The 21,429-nt window shown below is 38.3% G+C and overlaps 1 protein-coding gene across 1 annotated transcript in view; it reads left to right on the forward strand.

The window, feature by feature from the left end:
* The first annotated feature begins 3,266 nt into the window (after positions 1-3,266).
* The window catches only part of LOC121324615 (dnaJ homolog subfamily C member 17-like), a 79,059-nt gene continuing 60,896 nt past the window's right edge, over positions 3,267-21,429 (forward strand). Inside the window, exons 1-2 of the mRNA XM_041266697.1 lie at positions 3,267-3,459; positions 18,049-18,118. Of these exons, the coding sequence (XP_041122631.1) occupies positions 3,382-3,459; positions 18,049-18,118 (148 nt within the window). The 5' untranslated portion in view covers positions 3,267-3,381. The remainder of the gene's footprint in view (positions 3,460-18,048; positions 18,119-21,429) is intronic.

Consider the following 21,429-nt stretch of genomic DNA (forward strand, 5'->3'; position numbering starts at 1 on the left):
GCACTTCATTCCCCCCCCCCCCCCCCCCCCCCCTACACAGAATATCAATTTCATTCCAGTATAACTGGGTGTGCAGTCAGTACACAAATGTCAAAGATCACCTTTATGTGTGTCACCTTTTGTATGATTAATTATAAATGATTTCACCGACCTCCAGTATTTCCTTGACAGTATAATATATTCAGTCTTCATGTTCAGCCTTCATATATTTTTTCTTCAGGTAACTGCCACCGTCAGCAGAGCTGGAGAGGTTCAAGTGTTTTGATGTCTGTCTGATACAGTAGTTTGAGTTGCCATTGGATAAAGCTACAGATGGAAATTGACAAATAAGTTTCTAAACTATATTTAGGAATCTTATTGTTATTCTTGGCTTTAGTTCAAAGCCTTGGTTACTATATTCTATTGCCAGTCCTTCTAAATATTAACCACATACATGTTTGCAGTTTTTCCATGTATTTCCCATTGTTAAACTGAGCTAAACTAATTAAACTATGTATTTGTCATAGTTTACCATGGTTTGTCTATATTTTTAATACAATACAATACAATTACAACTTTATTTTTACAAGCACCCAATGGCCTATTTTGAGTATCACTCACCTTCTTTGAACATGCTGGGATGGCATGCCTTTCTGGGATTGGTAAACATTCTATGGAGTGACAATACATGAATGATAAGAACATAAGAACATAAGAACATAAGAAAGTTTACAAACGAGAGGAGGCCATTCGGCCCATCTTGCTCGTTTGGTTGTTAGTAGCTTATTGATCCCAAAATCTCATCAAGCAGCTTCTTGAAGGATCCCAGGGTGTCAGCTTCAACAACATTACTGGGGAGTTGATTCCAGACCCTCACAATTCTCTGTGTAAAAAAGTGTCTCCTATTTTCTGTTCTGAATGCCCCTTTTTCTAAACTCCATTTGTGACCCCTGGTCCTTGTTTCTTTTTTCAGGCTGAAAAAGTCCCTTGCGTCGACACTGTCAATACCTTTTAGAATTTTGAATGCTTGAATTAGGTCGCCACGTAGTCTTCTTTGTTCAAGACTGAACAGATTCAATTCTTTTAGCCTGTCTGCATATGACATGCCTTTTAAGCCCGGAATAATTCTGGTCGCTCTTCTTTGCACTCTTTCTAGAGCAGCAATATCTTTTTTATAGCGAGGTGACCAGAACTGCACACAATATTCAAGATGAGGTCTTACAAGTGCATTGTACAGTTTTAACATTACTTCCCTTGATTTAAATTCAACACTTTTCACAATGTATCCGAGCATCTTGTTAGCCTTTTTTATAGCTTCCCCACATTGCCTAGATGAAGACATTTCTGAGTCAACAAAAACTCCTAGGTCTTTTTCATAGATTCCTTCTCCAATTTCAATATCTCCCATATGATATTTATAATGTACATTTTTATTTCCTGCGTGCAGTACCTTACACTTTTCTCTATTAAATGTCATTTGCCATGTATCTGCCCAGTTCTGAATCTTGTACTTTGTATTGGGTATTGTAGCGGAAATCTGTTTTAATATCTGAAAGCACATTAAGCCCTTAACCTTTTTGGAAAAAAACATTGTTTTGTTAGTATGTAGTATGTCTATATATATATATATATAGAATATATATATATATATATATATATATATTATATATATATATATATATATATATATATATATATATATATATGGAATTATGTTGTTAGCTACAATTACTCTCAACTCTTGTATCTCTGCCATGGTAAAAGCACTTGTACTGCCCATAGCCAAATCAAGGTTTGTTTTCAGCACAATTTAAGAATGAGTCAATGAGTAAGGAAGCTTATAATAATCTTACCATTCTCAGCAATACAACGATCAAATAAATCACGCTTTTCTGTGTATCACATCTAAATTGGCTCTTAAATGAGCTCAACCCTATTGTTTTAAAATTATCGGAAACGAGACATGAACGAAACGGTGGTTTTCAAAAAGCAGAGAAAGACACTGTGATTTTAATTGAATTCACCAGACAACTACTAGGTCGTTTATATTGTGTTTCTTTTACCATATAATAGGTTCTAAAAAAAAAAAAGGCAGAGTTTTGTTTGCTTTAAAAAGTGTAATATAAATTAATAATTATGACATCAAAAGCAGTGTGTGTGACAAAGAATATGTGAGAGAATAAACTACCAGCAAAGCAACTTTACAAACTACAGTACCTCAAGACATGTTATGTTTTTTCTGCAGAATTTTAGGAGAGTGCTGCCACCTTGTGGTAATCGTCAAAAATATCAAGGATTTTTATTTTTATTTTTAAGTATCAAGCGGCAGCAACACAACTATTGCGTCATGCGCACAGCACACTGTTCAAGGAGGCTCTGTGGTCCAGTGGTTTAAGAAATTGGCCTAGTAATCAGGCAAAATCGCAGCTCAGCCACTAACTTAACCTCCTTGTGCTCTGTCTCTCGGGTGAGACGTTGTTGTAAGTGACTCTGCAGCTGATGCATAGTTCACACACCCTAGTCTCGTATCTTTTAAAGCGTTTTGTGAAGGTGGTCTGCTATGAAAGGCGCTCTACGAAAATCGAGATTATTATAGAACATTTGATCAGAAAAAAAGTGTGTGTGTTTATAAATTGTACAGGAATTAATACACTGGATACTCGCACGATTAGACTGTATTTAATGTTTCCAGCGGCGGCGGTACAGATCCGACACTGTTTAGATAATGAACAGACCCCTAGATGTGGCGCGGCATGTTTTGTTAGGGAAGACATGAAAAATATTTACGCTACGCCCAAAAGGCAAAGATGGTCAGGGTTTTTATTTGATCTATTAATCTTTAAACAAGATTTGTATAAACATGTTTGATATCAACGCTTTTGTTATTACAAGAGTGTATCAATAGGCACCTTTTTACGTAAAAAAGTTATCAAATACGGTATGTTTTGGAATAGTTATTATACATTGTCCTCTTATATTATGTCCCTTAATTTAAGGAATTCATGTTATACCACATGCCAACACTTGTTTCAGTTGTGTGGTTGCTGAACTGAGCTTTTTTTTTTTTTTTAGTTAACAGAAAACTATTAATGTGGTTGAATATACCTTCGCTTTATACTGTCATTTCAGACAAAACACTACTAGTCCCAGAATGCAATGCTTAGCGTGTGCGCCTGTGCTGCCCAAAGTACATTCTGGGATTTGAAGTCCAACGCGGCCCCAAGCAGTCTGGCCTAACTCATGATCTCTGTTATTAAAAACTACAGCATCCAGTTTGCACTGCTTTCGAGCTTTCCTCAGAGGTTGTAGTTGAAAGGTTGTGCGTTGACGTTCTAAACCGGGAGAGCACGGAACAGCTATTTATAATTCATTTTTAAAATAAAGAAGAATCGGCGAGCGACTATGTCTGCTTCTAAAGAAGTGCTGCAGCTCGATCTGTATGCTCTGCTCGGGGTGGAAGACGGAGCAGCTCCGAAAAAGGCACGGTAACAAAGGATAACGCACGTTTCTTTACAGAATGGGTATACAGCAACTTTACTGCCTCGATATACTCAAGTGAATTAAGGCCCTTTTAACCGTCATTATACGTGTACATTCACGTGGTTGAGCGGTAGAGCTTTCTTCAGCCAGCTCCACCTCTTTGCTACGCCCTACACAGATCTGCTAACCTCAGAATTTGCAGTGGCAAGTGCATACTCATAGATGCACATGTTGTCGACAGTGTTATGCAGATATATAAGAGACAGCTCCTGTCGGTTGATGATAGTCTTAAACCACCCAAATTCCTTCAAAAGGCTTTTCTGAATTCACTGCTGTCCTTGTTTTTTTTTTGTACAAAAGCACATAAACTAATAATATCCTACTGCCATTGTAACTACAACCCGCCGCAAACCTTGTTATGCTGCCTTTTGTATCAACGTGCGTCGTCTTTAGTGCTGTAGGAGAGGCAGCGAAGGAAATTGAAGCAAAAACACACGTCAATTACATAGCGAGAGCCAAATGAAACCTTTCAGTTCGAATGTGATGCTGAAGATCACGTTTCCATTAACAGCTGCAGTATTACATCTTGACCAGCAGGGGGTACCAACACTCTAGCTTTATATTCCAAGAACACTACAAAAAATACACTGTCTTCTACTGAAAATCATTATTGAAGATGTTTATCTTTATTTGAAAGCAGGTTACTGGAACAACTCAGTTTAGTACCTTTTAGATTCTACCAGATGGCACTATTGCACTTCAGATACAAAGCGTACATGCATGTTGCTGTTGTCCCTTTACAGTGATCTCTGCCCTACAATCTCGCTTTAACAGAAAGGACAGGTGATCGTAGTGTGATCTACCTCACAAACTCTTCTGTCTCTCTGTCTGCCTAATGCTTTTAATCTTGCATTGTTATTATCATCACTGGGTCATTTCATGTGATTTGTCTTTTGACAATACTGTAGTTGCGGCAGTGCGCTGCTATATTATTATTATTGTTATTATTTATTGATTTATTTATTGATTTATTTGGCAGGTGCCTTTATCTAAGGTTTATCTACATATTAGTAGTGCAGTAGTGCAAGGACAGTGCATTAGCTGAGGATCCAGTTCTGTGGTGCTTAGGTCAGGCAAGTCCAGTGCATAGTCAAGAGATCTGCAAGCAGTCTAAACAAGGGGTCTTGAGGAGGCAGCGGAAGGCAGTGAGAGATGGAGCAGTCCTGAAGTTCTCCGGTAGCTGGTTCCACCATAGAGGGGCTAGGGAAGTGAAGGGGAGGGTGGAGACGGGAGGGAAGTGTAGTGGTAGTCCCAAGCATGTAAGATGAGCTTGTATGTGTTTGCAAATGCACTGTTTTACTAGTGGTGTCCATTTAAAACTTAGCGTCTGGCAATACCAATGATACAGACCACATGCTTTTACATAGGGTCTGTAGGCACACAGTTACATTCTCTCAGTAAAGTTCAATTACATGTGGTGTTGCCTTTAACTGTATTATTGTTATTGACCACTTCATTTCAGACAACTTTGTTACAAGCTGTTTTATCTCAATAAAGTTCCATTACAGGTAGTATCCAGTAGAAATTAACCTTTTCGCTGACATGTTGTATTTTTTTTTTTTTTGGTCATTGCTCTGTTTTTGTACTAAAAAAACTTTTAAATGGTACTGCACTCACATGCTATTATTGAATAATATTTTTACAATAATTGTCATTAATAAAAAAAAAAAAAGCAGATTGTCCCTGCATTACAGTCTTGAATGTTGAGATTGTGATATATATTTTTTTTCTTGTTAGACTTCCCGTTGTGGGATTGTGTTACACAAATTGCATCATAGGAGCTGAGAGTTCAGACACAGCATGAGACGAAAATATACAGATGGCAGCTGAATCAGCACAAATTTCACTGTTAAAATCGAAAAGATATAAATCTGTGACCTCTGCTTCCACTGTCGCAGATCTAACTGTGATATGGGGGGGGAAATATACAGGTCATTCAAGTGAGGCAACAAGTGTGGCAACTCGAAAAATGTATTCTGAATAAGGGTCGTGAGAAATGGGAAAAACCCACAACTTTAAACTTTTTTGGCCTAAGGGTTTGTTATGTACGTGCCCCCAAAGTGGCAATGTAGTAGATTTCATGTTTAAAAATAAAATGACGTGTTTTCTTTCAAAACCGCACATTTGAAATCTATAAAGAGAGTTCAACTGCCTGGCAGATTTACAAGTAGCTAAGTACATATACAAAATATGTGTGTGTGTCTATATATATATATATATATATATATATATATTATATAGAATATATATATATATATATATATATATAAAATATATATATATATAAAAAATCAGGATTCTACAAAAAACAAAAGCAAAAAAATAAAAATAGTAAATACTACAAAACGTTAGGCGAGTATATTGTAACATAGAGATCCTGTGTGGCATTATGCTTCTTGCAGAATTTTAAGTGACTGGCTGTTATCTATTGGTCTATTAAGTTACAAAAAGTTCAAGCTTCAAACTTTAAAGTTCAAGGGCCTGCTGGGCTCATAAACAGTAACAAATGTAGGTGGTTTTGGACAACCTTTGTTTCTATCAAACAGAAACAAACATTAAAGAAATTCATCCTGGTAGTAAACCTAATACTGTATATTTCTGTTCATTTTCTTTTAGCGTTATAAACAGCAGCCGCACTGTTGACTAAACAGAAAGTTCTGTCATTGCAGTTCAAAGTATGCAAGTCGAGCAGTAATGCTGTAGGTATCCCATGCTGGGAACCACTCGCCCTCAATTAAATGTAACTTGGAAATGGGAAATTTGTTACTGGAAGGTATTTCCCATTACTGGGGCCTTTACAGGATCTCCTGTCTTTCAGACAGACCACATGGAAGCTCAGTGTGGTTTGAGGGTTGAATGCTAAACAGGGGTGTGCTGCATATCTCCAGAGCTAACAGACTAGTCCCGCTGAAAGAGCTGAAGCCAGGGTCTGCTTCAAATTGTGGTAAAGTTAAGGAAGGAGAGTAATTCCTTTTACTTTAAAGACATACATTGTGTGGTCCATGGACAGGGAAAAGAACTGGAAATGTGCAGAATATGCCAAGATCTGTGAGATCATTGACGATCATCAAGGTCAAGTGTTGGGCAATAATTCAAATACTTACAGTAAGAACTTGCCTATTCAGTAACAAGAAATACCCAGTTGAAGAGGAACTGGGAATTCCGAAACAGTCTTTTTTATGAATGTCCTTGGTTCTTGCTCCAAGTTAATGGTTGTTCTTATAAATTGAAAATCCTAACATCTAAACACACCAAACATCTGAACTTTGTCAAACTGTATATGGACAAATTAGACTCGTTTTATGGGGGTAAAGTCCCCTGCACGGGGATATGTGTGTTTCAATGTGTGCCGGTTTTAAAATCTATTTATTTTTTATTTTGCTTCTTTGCTCCCTTATTGTTCTTATGCTGGAGACAGTGGTTCTTTACTTGGTTTAATACTTTTATACTTGAATTATTAAGTGGAGATAGACTGAGATGGTAGCAGACACTGTGCACAGAGAATGGTGAGGTTATGGAATAGGTTACCTAGCCTTGTTGTTGATGTTGAATCATTCACCCAACTTGACAGTGTTTTAAGATAAATCAGCTACTATGAACTGGAAGTGCATTGATGGGCCAAATGTGTTACTTTATGTATTTTGGTGCTGTATTGTGATGCATGATTTAAAACACAGATACAGTTTTTCAATGGACATATTTATTGTTAGTGTACACAAATACATGTTTTTCAATACAGGCGTTTGATGTTAGGCACGCTGTTAAAATACTGTAGTGCATTAATGTTTTGAGGCCTTGTAAAGTGATCGTTTCAATATGAACTTAAACATGTATACTTAGCAACAAATGTACATTAAAGTTACCAAGGGGTTCCCCGAGTGGCTTCCCTGGTAAAAGCACAGCCAAATGGGGAGCGCAGGTTCTCGTTCTGGCTGTGCGAAGCCAGTGGTCATCTCTGGGGATTCCAGAGGGAGCGTTGCAGTGGCTGTGACGATCCTGCAGGTTTACGGAGGCAAAAACGACAAGCACTGTTTTTCCTCATCATGCTACAACGATCCCTACTGGCCAGGCACCTAGTGAGCTCGGGCGGACACCTGCAGGGCTGACCTTTGTCCTCCAGAGGCCTGTGGCTTGATGACGTCAGCTTTTGCGTTACTGAGTATAAAACAGGAAACAGGCTTGGTCGTGGGATTGGCCTATTGAGCCTGCAGTTCTCCAGAGCTGTGTGAGGAATTGCTGCGATGAGGGGAAAAAATAATTGGACATTCTAAAACGGGCACTCCTAAATTAAAAAACAAAACAAAACAAAGAACAAACAATAAAACAAATATGTTACCAGAAGTGCTGCAGGCCTCTTTTGGGAGTTAATGTAATACATTTGTTGGCTGTCAGTTAAAAATAAAGCTTGTTGTCTTGAATTTGGCACATCAGTTTCCATTGACAGAAATCTGTACAAAATTTGCTGAGCAGGATTTTATGTCAGTCTTCATCAAGGTTTCAAGACTGGCTGTTTGAAACTGAAAGCCTCAATCATTTTGGAGAAAATGATCTCCTGCCTCACCGTGTGTTTGCAGTGTTCACAGCTTGGCTCGTTAATGACTGCTGAATGACGTATTTCTCCATGTTAAACACCAATGATAATCATTTATAATCCCTTGTCCTGCCGCCCCATATCACTGTCCTGACTGTGTACATATTGTTTTTGTCAGACCCATTAGTTCAGATTGTGATCTGGCTATGATTTGTTGTTTTTTTTCTATAAAAGCAAAAAGCTGGCTAATTGCAGAAGATGGGCTCCCTGAGGGCCACCGAGCCACCCGCGTGGGTAATTTTCACTAAGTAGTCAGCAGTAATAATGGAAGCAGACTGTTGTAATTAGAATAAGATGTAGAAAAGCAATAAAGTATGTCCTGTGGCCTGTGGCCAAGAATTTCACATTCTGTTAAGCAGAACAGCTACAGTAAGTTATTGACCTTCTGAAGGAACAGTCGGTGAAGTCAGATTTTAATGCTTGGGGAACCTTGCAGGGATGGGTTATGGTGGAGTGGTCATAAGTTGAAGCCGCCTTTTCCCTAGACGAGGCCCCCTATACTTTACGTTTCAGACTGCTTAGGATATTTTCGGCTGCTGTATTCCACTGAGCTGAGTAACATCAGCTGCATACTGAGCAACATCAGGTTCACCATATTGACTTTACCGTGCTGCATTTTCAGTATTGGTACAGTTGATGTTGCCTGCTATTAAAAGTCAAACCGGTCAACTCTCAGGATTCCCTTCAACTGCAAAGTCAGTTCAAAATCAGTTCAGACCACCAATATAGCTGTATTTTATATTTGTGTGTTAACAAATAAGCAGCAGGTGATGGTTATTGGAATACCAGCACTGTTATATTGAAACTCTCCACACATAAACCGACCTTGTCTTGTAGCCTCGCTCCATTCCTGTAGTAACCCTATAGTATTCAATCTCCCAAAACTCGTTGGAAGTCTTCTATTTTTGCGTTGAAAACTACTGGGAGAAGCTAGCTGTACCCATTGCTTTTTTGATTGAAACGATGAAAAATAAATGTGCTTAACTTTTAGCTCTAAATATATTTGGATGGGTAAAATTATATGTTTTTAAGGCAGTTTTGAAATGGGCATTCCTTACAGTGAGATAACCATCAATGTGTATCGCACAATTAGCCTTGTCCATCTATATAGTCTACATATTAAAAATAATTATTATAGGAATGCTCATATATTTTAATACATTTAAATTCTTCTGGTCCACGATAGAACTGCCATTTATATAACGATATCTATTTTTCATAGATAGATGAGTGTTTCACACGGTTTGCCACAAATCATGACCTACAAAGCATTGGTATCTGGACATGTGTTTATCAGTTGTGGTCGTTTTTATATTGTGAAATTGGTTTTACAGTTCCAATCACACTGCAGCGACATGCATTCTGCTAAATGATGGTTTAATGATGGGTAGATTATAATTTAATTGGTGTTTTAAAGTACATGCTTCATGTGAAAAGGGGAATGTAATATACAGTATCTTTTTAGGTGTAAAAATGCTTTTTAAAATATATTTCAACATAAAAATAAAAGCAACACTTTTCCTGGCATTGGATACAAACTAGCGGCAACACGCCCGGTCATGGAAGGGTTACCCTTTTGGTAGTTAATATGCTGTGTGTCTGAATGAATCTGGTGTGAACTTGCCCACACCATACTTTCAAAATGATGCTTGTAGTTGTCAAGAATATCTGCGTTCTTTTGTGTAACATAATGCTATCGGAGAAAAGACCTCTCTAGTGATTCTGTTGTGAGTTGCTGCAGATAACTAGCGTACTGTGAAGACAGTTAATCAAGTACCAAAATATGTGTCCATTCATGCAGTTTTGCTTTAGAAGTTGGTCACGGTTATTATGCTTTTGCCTTTTACCTCATTGGAATTCCAGTCTACAATAAGAGATGTACTAAAAATTAGCTCTAATTGTGAAGCAGTGATTTGTGACGTTTTTGCTGTCACATTCTTGGAATCAAGTCGAAAATATTGATTCCTTTCTATCTTGAGAAAACACCACCTTCAACCTCTCCGCACATGTTTTCAATCTTGTTATTTCCTTATTTCTATGTTTGTTGCTGTTGTCAACAAAGTTCCTATAGTAGCTGGATAGAACTTAAAAATATGGTATTACATGATGCATGGCAGGTAAAACTGTATGGTTATTTTCCTTTGGCTTTATCTTCGGCTAATTATTATAATTAGTTGAATTGTATATAAAACAAAACTGAGAATAGTGGTGCTTGCAGGAATACATTGTTGCTTATAAGATTCTATGATAGCATTTCATAACTGTTAGTTTAAGCACTGAGTCAGGTTCTATAACAGTGGTTTCATTATGTACTAGCACGTAACCTGGATCAACTAAATCACATTTAGTAAGCACGCTGCTCGGCACGGCCGCTGAGGTAATTTACTGTAGCCCCTCGTTGGGGTTGTGTCTGAGAATTCCCAGCAGGTTGTGTGCTTGGACAATTAGAGCAAATAGCACAGCAAGACTCTGTACCACAAATAAATATTTGTGTGGGGTTGCCTGCAGTTTCATTCCTCCTTTATTGGTCCCAGTCACTGGTACAGAACGATGGTTATCAACCTGGCTCAAGCCCAACTTTGCATCCATGCCCGAAAAGACGTAATTATAAAGCTGCAACTTCCAGGTCAACTCCTGGTCAGAAAAATACATGACATCATTTAAAACATTTTGGCTGTACTTTCAAAGCACTTCTACAGTAAAGGTTGCAGTCCGTAATTGTGAAGCAGGTTAAATTTGAAGCTTTAGCAAAATAAAAAATGAATGACAACATGTTGTATATGATCCTATTGAATTGTTATTATTTTTTTTCCGTTGTACGGCTCTCATAGTTTTAGGGTCAAGTAAAAAAGAACAGCTTGAACTGTCTTTGTTTTGACAACAGGGGAAGCCTCCCACTTCCAGTTATCCAGTGCAAAGTTTAAAGTTTCCAGAGATTGATAATGATGAGTCCCAGCTTTCCTCTGTTGCACAAAACAGTTCTTCAGAAACAATGCCTATACTCCTCATTTCTCCCATTTAAGACAGTTGTACTGCTGTTGTCTAAAGAATGAAACCAGTATTTGGTGCTGCACTATGAATGCCTTCCTGCATCACATACAGGGCCTAACCCAGGTAAAACTAAGCGACCGTTATGTACAGTCAATACATTTAAGTTATTTAATTACCTGCATCCAACGTTGGAAAGTAAGTTTAAAAACTAGCTTTATGTACTTAACGTAAGCCCTTTCATGCATTTGAACAATTGCAAAACTCTACTGAATATATGTTAAACTCTTGCTGTGCTTCAACGTGTTGTAAGTTGTTAGCCGAGGTTCAAATAAGCAATCGCTATGATATTTTAAAATACATTTTTGTATTTGTTTTTTATATCGACTACATGGCTGAATAATTCGGTAGCAAAACTACATCGAGGGGCAGGATTAGTTACTGAAAGGGATAGATGAACTTGATACCCACTATCCGTCTAACGAAAAAATGCAGCTAACTGAGAAGTTGTTGGTTCACTTGTATTGTAGCTGACCCTGAAAACCATCAGCTTCCAGGCCTTATTGGAAGGTGTGCGTGGCTGTCCAGACAGTTTTACAGTCCAGAGCAACAGGGTCTTGCGTGTTGGTTCCCTGGCCAGGCTCCAGCCCTCTGCGTGTCAGCTCAGCCTCTGGAGGAAGTGCCTGAGTGCTAGTCTGTGGTTCTGGGGAGCTTTAACAATGTTTTTATTTCAGCAAGCCCTGGAACTGAACTGTATCGAAACTGATTAGAAGGATAAAGGCACACGTTGCTGTTAACCGTTAGCATACCCCACCAAAATCCACCCTCCAGTCACTTAAAAATCCACACAGCCTCTGCTGATTGCACGACAGGGCTTCTTTATTGAAAAAAAAAAAAAAAAAAAAAGTATTTTGCTGTACCAGGGGATGAGATTATCCCTACTGTGGGCTGAGTGTTATACATTCCACAGATACAATAGCATATAATAATACACACGTATGTGTTTTAGAAACCTACCACAGCTTCCAGGAATGTAGACGTTTTGACATGGAAATTACTTGTGCAGGCTTTATAACAAAAACCAGGCCTACTGCATCTCCTTTCAGCAAAATAACAGGTCTTCCATAGCAGATATTAACCTTTTATAAAAGCTTACTGTAGTAATTTTACAAGGTAATTTTGTAGTTTTCCCATGCTTTAATTCATAGTTTTAATATGGTTTTCAATGTTTTGTTTTTAAATAAGATTTACCATACCTCTCTGTGTTTTATAATGCTTACTTTATGCTTTATCACGCTTTCAAAATTCCTTTTTAGACTTTGCTGTGCTTTTACTATGAGAAATATTTATAACAGAAGTGGCAGGCACTTCTCCAGCCCAGTAAGGTAAATATGGTTTTACATGAAGGGAGAACCTCTGGGATGCTCCTTTCCAGGAATACCATGTCCCAGGTTATACAGGTTAGGGGATTTAATTATGCTTTGAAAGGGGAATCTAGCCAGGCCAAATTGACAGTTGCACTGATCTGCTTTGAAAGACCTCTGGAACAGTACAGTGATCTGTAATTGAATGTTAGGGCATTGGTTTGGTGAAGCGCCACCAATACAACTTCATTGCAGGTTTTTTAGTTTTTTTGATGCAATAAATCTCTCTTTTGGCAATCCTTATATGTGAATTATCAACCAAACACCAATAAGTTGTCCTCTTTGAACTTACATGGGTAGTGTCTGTGCACTGAATGCTTTATATTCTCAGGGTACTCTGAGTCTGTCTTTATTTCACTCTTTCATTTTAACGTATATCTGAAGAATGACTTGTTCAAGTGTTATGAAACTTGCTGAAGACATTCTTTAGCTCAGGTTAACCTGTGGAAGCAGCCTGTCTATCTCTGTCCGTATGGCTATAGGTTATTACATACTGTACATGTACAAGCAAAATGGTCTGGACGTGCTTTAGCATCATTTATTTAGAGCGTCTGGGGGTATGTGAAAGCATCTTTCTATCTTTCATTTTGAATGTACAGCAGAGGAGGGGGATGAATTTCACTGGTATGCTTGTTCATAATGAAAGCATTTTATTCTAGACTGTTAACAGTTTCTTAAACAGTCTGAAATAATTGCAGTCAATGCAGACTTAAAGTAGTCTCAAAGTAACTTTTGTATTAAAGAGTGTGACTACAGCCCAGTATCTCTTGCCTTAAGGAAAATGTACATTTGATAAATCGGGCTGAAAAGACAAAGAATATACAAAGCTTCTACACAGGGGGAAGACTATTCAGAAGTTTTATCATTAAGTCCTTCATTGGTTAAACTGTGGAGTGGTTGGACAAATGGAGGAAGTTATAATGAAAAGTTGTTTTATGAATCATGAACAGTCTATAAGGTTCACCAGCGCTTCTGACTAATTCCGGGTGTTGCAGAATGAAACCAATTTGATTCTGTGGGCAGAGTGGCTGTTTTAATGAGCTGCAGATGCCCAGGCAGTGACTCTGAACAGGAGAATGAGCTGATAAAATCTTGACAGGCAGTTTGAGCTTCGGCTAGTATGTGTAAACGAGGTATTAACCATACTGAAGTGCATCGGTCTGCCGTGCTGGCTTGCAGAGCCGCTTAGCAGACCAACCAGACAATAAACGCACCCTGCCAAGATAGCTCCCTACAGTAAACACAGTTTAGAAAGGTTTTGTGGCAGCTAATGTGTGCTTTTTTTGTGTGTTTTTTGGTTTTGTTTTGTTTTTTGTACGCAAATGTTAAAGCACGGGTGCCTTTAGGTTTATTTTGAGAAACCGTCACCTAATGTAATTTAGTATTTCCTATTAGGAATGTCATGCTGTGGATTGAACGTACCTTTGCATGATTCTGACTGACCCCTGTTATCTAACGGGCAGTATTGTGTGATGTGCTGCCATTACAGATTCTTCCCCCGTCGGTAAGATGAGATTTAAAGTTAAATAACCGTGAATGGCTCTCTTGTGTATTGGTTAAGGTGCTTGCGCTGTGCGTCGTCGCTGCTTTGCCCACGGCTTCCTCCGTGTTACACATGCACATTAGGGACGCAAATTGGTTATGGTCTGTTTGCGCAGCCAAGGGAATGGGACATACCATTATTACACATAGGTGTTTTTTTGTTTTTCTTTACACTGACAGATAAACTCAATACAGTGTGATTGCATCACTTGTACCAATGTATTACACAGTGTAGAAAGAATAAAGTAATGTATCGAGACATTACATTTTTTATTAATGATTTTCCCAGTGCCCCCCAATGTTGCGCGATTAGTTGCACGTGGCAAATGAAACTTTCTTATGTTCTTACGTCTGAGTAGAACTGCAGCTTCTGTTTTTTTTAAATTGACTTTATTTAATCAGCATGTTGGCTCAAAGTGACTGAGATGTGTTGCAGCTTCTAATTTAAAGTGTCACCTAGATTTATGTCAGCAAAAAATTAAAGCTAGAACTCATGCCTGCAAAAAAAAAAAGAAAATAGTCTTTAACTACTGAATTATTGTAAGAAGTTTTTGCATTAAACTATTTTTCAACAGTGAGATTTGAAGCTATGACCTGTAAAAGCTAAGGGTTTCTTGATTGATGTTATCAGAGAGGTCAGCGAGGTCAGCTTATCAGCCACAGTGTGTGTGTATATCTATATCATATATATATGTATGTGTGTGGTGTGTATGTGTGTGTATATATGTGTGTGTGTGTGTGTGTGTGTGTGTGTGTGTGTGTGAGAGAGAGAGAGAGAGAGAGAGAGAGAGAGAGAGAGAGAGAGAGAGAGAGAGAGAGAGAGAGAGAGAGAGAGAGAGAGAGAGAGAGCCCCAACCCGAAATACACCCCATCTAGATTGGGTCGAACCATCGGGTTGGGGTTAATTAACATTTTTAGAACTTTTCGTATTCAGTGGGGTTTGTCTTGTGAATGATCCCATCGCGATGCATAAGATTCACTGACCCTGTATCCCATCTAAGGAAGATCATCCGAAAACACTCAAGCAGTGAGCAACAGCATCACAGTGCGCGTCGGTCTTAAAGCTACAGCACCATATTAGAGTACCATTAGAGTACAACAGCGTACCATCGTTTTTGCTGCATTCAAAATAAAATAACGCATCAAATAGCAACCTAAATATTCTACATTTGTATACTGTACATCTAGAGACGAATGTTTTGAAACTCAATGCATTTTTTAACTCAGGATTTTCAACGGGATTAGAGGAGGTGATGTATTTCTATCTCAGTAAGATGATGATTCTTCAATGTATCCCTTGAATCTGATGCATTTTGACCTATGGAATGATATTAGTCATATCAAACTGGCACTGGCCTACCCCCTCCACATTTGGAACTCTCCACATTTCCCATAAACTGCAGTGCGATGATGGTATGGTGACATCAAAATTCTAGAAAAAGAACGTTCCATTCTGGGTGCAGGAAGTCATTGTAAACATAGCCAATGTGACCTTTCAACTCTGCCAGTCCCAAATACTTTACATTTGTAAAGCAGAGAGTTCTGCATATTTTTAGCTGTGATTAGCAAAATTTGCCTTGTCCATTGCTGGAAGTTACTCCTGATTGTCAGACTTCCATACATGTAAGCAGGAATTAGACCCAGACAATTCACTACATTTTACAGGGGATAATATTGTTGCCATGTGGTCCAAAATTTATCACGGCAAGACAAGACAAGACAAGACAAAAGGGGAATTTTCTGAAATCTGGGTTCACTTTTTAGAAGTTTATGGTTAAAAAAAAAAAAAACATCTGAGTTCCTGTTACCAAAAGGCTGTACAAAAAATAAATTGTTGATATTGAATACCATTGAAAGCTACTGCCAGCAGCCTGGCGGCATGTTCTTTGGTTCGAGTGTGGTTGAAAACAAGCCGGGAGGAGAATTCTAATCTGAGTGACCGCACTGTTTGAGAGCTCCGGTTTCCACAGACCAAAACCACAATTACAGCCAGCCTTGCCTACAACCATCATTTCATTCTTTGGTGGCAAAATTTCATTATTTGTTAATACCACGAGCTTCGGATGAATCCATTTGAAACAGTTAGTAGTTTAAAAAGGCTTTTTTTGTTATATTATTATTTTTGTATTTTTGTTACAAATTAGAAATGAGAGCCATTGAAAATAAAGTGTATGACTTCACAGTTGAAGTGCTGCCCGTTTATAAAGAGTGTACTGTATGTTATTGTTATAATGATTTATCAGGATATTTCTTGCTTAGATAAAGCACAGTATACCACAAACGATCATTCACTATACTCTATTAATGACGCCATATAAGAGTGAAATAACACATATATATATATATTTTTTTTTTTATTGAAACCACTAAGTACAGTAGGCTGAAAGGTTTTTCTCGTTGGTTAAGGAATCTTTTTTAGCGGTGTGTTTCTTAAATTATTCAAGCTAGGTTGATGTGCTTGGCACAGGATTGCATTGCAGCTAAACAAGTTCACATATGAGTGACGTTGACTTATTATTATAGTGTTCAGGTAATCGTTAGCAAGATATCCTTGACCTATTTTTCTAGATCACTGGTCCACTTGTTTTATGGAACTAAAATACTCAAGGATTACATGACATCCAGCTTCAATAAACTCGTCTAATGTACATCTTGTAAATCCTAGTTGAGGGGTTGGTCGTTTTAGAAGTAAAGAACCCTAAGATCTCCAACCATAAGAAAGAGTCCAGTGGTAATATTGCAGTTACTTTGCAGTTAGTTTCAAAATGTAAGTTAGCACAGAACGTGAGAGGGTCCAATGGAGGAGGAATTTGTTGCTGTAAGGGAATGTAAACAATCTGGAAAGCCAACAAGGTGCTACTATATATAGCACAGAGGGTTAAGGTCATTGTTTTGCATTTCCATTCAGTATATAGGTCTCAAATGTGCAGTTTCGAAAGAAACACGTTTGCAGCAAATATGTATTTTTATTTTAAAGCCTGATATCCGTTACTATGCCTTAGTCTCAGGAAATCTGTTATGCCTGCACTTCCTAGTTTGTTTCACCTCAGCAAGATCTTCTGGGTCAAAGCTTGTTACTGGCTAAAAGCGTCAGTCAGTAAGGTAAGCAGCTGGTTGGTTAATGACAGGAAAGAAGCTGTTGGAGGAATGGTGACAATTTAGGCGAAATGACCAAGGAAGTATAACACTATCTGAAAGTGTGGCTTGCAAACCGAGATTTATTTACAAGTTTAGTGCCAGATATTCAGAAATCCCACTGTAAAACATCGCCTGACTGTGCGACACTGTTTCTTCAGATTAATTGAAAGATAAATTCTAGCACACAAACATTTTCTCGCGCATCTTTACATTACAGTACATATATAAAACCCTGACTACTAGATCAGTACTTAAGCATCCACAATCTCTGTAGTCATCCTAATAGTCAGGAATAAATCGCCTTTATTGTTGTACTTTAAAAATACTCCAAAATAAAGTTAAATGTTTTTACTCGAATGTTGCCCCCTTTAATCCATTAAGCTAAAACTGAATAATAATTTTAAAAAAAGCTATTGAAAGCTGTGTTATGATTTTACTTAAGGACGCCCAGTTATGTGGTTACTTGAGATTTATCTTGTTTTTGTACTTTCCAGTACTATCAAGAGTTCCTTTTCATGAGCAGTACATTTCTAACCGTAAAAACCAGAGAAGACAGCATGCAGCCAACAGCAGGGTTCAGCAGTTCAGTGTTAATCCTTTTAGCAACCTGCTTTCATTTTAAATCAGAATTTGTATAATCATGTCATATGTGCATAATTCAAGCCTTTGTTATGCAAGATGTAGAATGTATTCATTTGATGACATTTTCCATTGGGTGTTTTTGATGAGATCCTGTTCTAGAGGCTGCGGTGATTCTGGCTCCTCCTGTGGTGTCATACTTGTCGGAAGACATGTATCATCCAGACATATCGTAACCATGTGTTGTTTTTCTTACGCCCCCTCAAGATTAAGAAAGCCTACAGACAGAAGGCGCTGACGTGCCACCCAGACAAGAACCCAGACAATCCCAAAGCAGGTGAGCAGGTTACCATGTCTAACACGTGGTAAAACGTCATGTTATAAGAAAAGAGAAAACAATTGCACTTGCTATTTACTGCAGTATATTTTGTTGTCTTTTGCTTTTTGTTAAGGGCAGCGGGCCTGGATTATTAAGATGTTTTTCTTCATTTACCTGCAATGCACTTCAGTAAATGACATTTGCATCATGGGCCCTGTTTTGCAAGTGCACATTTTCTGAGAGAAATACAATGTTAACTGTATAAAACAAGCAAGAATCTATTCAGAACAATTGGAGTTCTATTGAGAAACCCATCTCTGTCACATTCTTCGTGGTCCTTTGGTGTATTTCTGTTTAGTAGTGCCTGCATTTTATTCTGTTTACCTAAAATAATGCAGGTTGTGCGTTTGGAAAAGGATTTCTAAATCTGGTCATAAATCATATTAAAGTAATAGTATTTTGATTTGACAGGGATGTTAATTTATATATATGGCAACCTGCAAACAAAATAAGGCATTTTTTGCTGAGCAACATTTAGGTAAGTTATTTGTGAGCAGGGGTTTTATCACATTTAAAAGCTGCATTTTGAGTAAACCCTGATAAAGGTTACCGTAGTAGAAGTGTAGAAGCATGGAGAAAGCATACCTAGAGTGGTATGTGGCTGTGTGGTCCAGTGGTTAAAGAAACTAGGAGGTCCCCGGTTCAAATCCCAGCTGAGCCACTGACTCATTGTGTGACCCTGAGCAAGTCATTTAACTTCCTTGTGCTTCGTCTTTTCGTGAGATGTTGTTGTAAGTGACTCTGCAGCTGATGCACAGTTCACACACCCTAGTCTTGTATCTTGTAAAGTGCTTTGTGATGGTGGTCCACTATGAAAGGCGCTATATAAAAATAAAGATTATTATTAAAGATTATTATAAGAAAACTGCAAAATCACAGTTTAAATTTACAAAGGAAAAAAAAACAAAAAAACAACCCACCTCAATACAACATGCTTTTGTAGTGTTGCAATGATCTGAATCTAAATCCAAACCTTTGAAATCTCACTGAGGTTTTAGTGAATTCTTCACGTTTTTCTGTTGAACCAATCGCAGCAAGTCTCTGACACAGGCCTCTTCCCTCAGGGACCGCAAATCAGAAACACTGGGAAGTAATAATCTACCTGGGCTGTCGGAGGTGAAAAATGTTTGTCCGACTTTGAAATCCTTCAGAAGCGGAGAGCCAACAAATAGATCAACTCAAATGTAATTAAAGTGCTAAAAATGCGCCTTGACATTAAGCAAAGTGTTGTTCATTGAGGTTTGTGGTTCCTGGATGTCCCTTTTAATTTCCAGATTGGGTCAGCTAATGGTGAAGCAGGGACTTGAGGTACAAGAAAATAAATGTAAAAGCAACTGCATCTGAATACAGTTTCACCCACAGTGCACACACCAGGGAACACAAGACAAGAGACTGGTCAGGGAGCGGGATTGGTTCAATACTGTCGTGGCCTGAAATATTTTCTTTTTTTCCTTCTACATTTTTGTAGAACGCAGCAGTAAATTCAGATCTTGCCCCCCTTCCTATTTTAACCTATTTGGCATCTCAACTATTATCCTGTATAGGTTTACTTGCAATAAATTTTCATCTCAGCCATGGAAAGGCAAGGGTTGGATATGAACAACAAACCACATTTTTCTTTCCATTCAAATAAAGAGAAAGCTCTGCTGGTGATGTCACTGTTATTAACTGATCAGCCTCTAGGAGGCGATCCATTACAATGTGTTATGTGAGAAACAATCTTGTGAGGGGTCGTCAATGTTCATCTTTGCCTGCTCTTTAGTATTTCTGTTTAAAATACTGGTTTAGTTATTAATTATAAGTCTGTTCTAATGTGGAAAACGACTACTTTAGCACTCAGCACAACTTCCCCACTCTGTTAACTGACCCTTGAGAAGCAGTCTCTGTACTGGCTAGTAAAGCTTGGGAAATAATCTATGCAGAAACAACAATATAGAGTCATACAGAAGACTGTTGAAGATGTAAAGTAAACCTTTTATGTGCCATATTCCATTACACAAAAAGGCAAACCAGACAAAATTGGGGCTATTGTTGTTACATGTGATTGGCAAAACACAGTTTCCACAAAGTGTTTGTGTGCGTATCTGTGTGTCTTTCTATTCCTGTGTGTGTGTGTGTGTGTGTGTGTGTAATCCCTGTAGGTGTTCTGCACTGTGTATTTGTTATTGTGCACTAAACATTTGAATCTTACTGGGCTCTTGTGTTGTTCCCCATCAAGATCCTGGGCTTATTTTAAGAGTGTGACTCTTTCCAGGGGCCGCAGTGCCTGTAACTGTTCCCCAGCTCTGCGCACTAACACTTCCAGTGTTTAATCTGGATTTGCTTGAGCCAAGAGAGCCGAGAAACCTGTGAAAACTCTGGAGTGCTCCTGATCTGAGCAGCTTGTTAAAATAAAGCATGTTTAATTGCGTCATTAAACCCAGGCGACGCTGAGGGGAGAGATCTGTTTCTGGGTTAGCTCTGACTGGTACAAATTGTCCCTGAGAGAGCCCTGGTATTTGACAGAGAAAAATGGGAAATTTATGTGAGAAAATATGCAGCATATCATTAGAGGAAACTGCCCTCCATGAGATTCCGTGCCTATTTTATGTAGGAGATGTCTCAATTAATTTGAGCACAGTTTGGCATTTGTTAAGAGACGAACAGTGCCATTTTGTATTTTTTATTTTTCTTGTGGCAGTTTTTTCTTTCTTTCGTTTCTGTGCCTCTTCTGCATTTTTCTTTTTTTTAAATTTCTTTCCTTTCTCTACGTTACCGAACAGGGCAGAAACCTGGCAAATTAAATGTAATGTTAACACACATATAAAGTGCTACACCCTGGTCTCAAATGTGTAGGATCCAGCTACCATATGGGTGGTATAGAACTAGAACAGGCCCACCAAGAGAAAGCCATTGATGTTTAGAGACTCACTGCAGTCAGCAACCAGACAGTGTGGAAAAGCAATTACAAAAGCAAGCAGAGTGCTTGGGTATATAGTCTAAAGTGAGGCTGTATAATACACTGGTGAGACCGCACTTGGAGTACGGTGTTCCATTCTGGTCAGAACTTTACCAAAAGGACATTGTAGCCTTGGAGAGAGTCCATCAGTGGGCAGCCAAACTAATCCCAGGGCTTAAAGGAATGAGCTACAAAGACAGGCTGAAGGAACTGAATTTTATTTAGCTAAAGATTAAAGAAGAATTAGGGGGCTTTTGATTAAGTCTTTTAAATTCTTAAAGGGGGTTGGCATAGTTAACCCTAACATACTTTATGCATAGCACAGAAACCA

The sequence above is a fragment of the Polyodon spathula genome, chromosome 12 (assembly GCF_017654505.1).
Source record: "Polyodon spathula isolate WHYD16114869_AA chromosome 12, ASM1765450v1, whole genome shotgun sequence".
In the NCBI taxonomy this organism is placed as follows: domain Eukaryota; kingdom Metazoa; phylum Chordata; class Actinopteri; order Acipenseriformes; family Polyodontidae; genus Polyodon; species Polyodon spathula.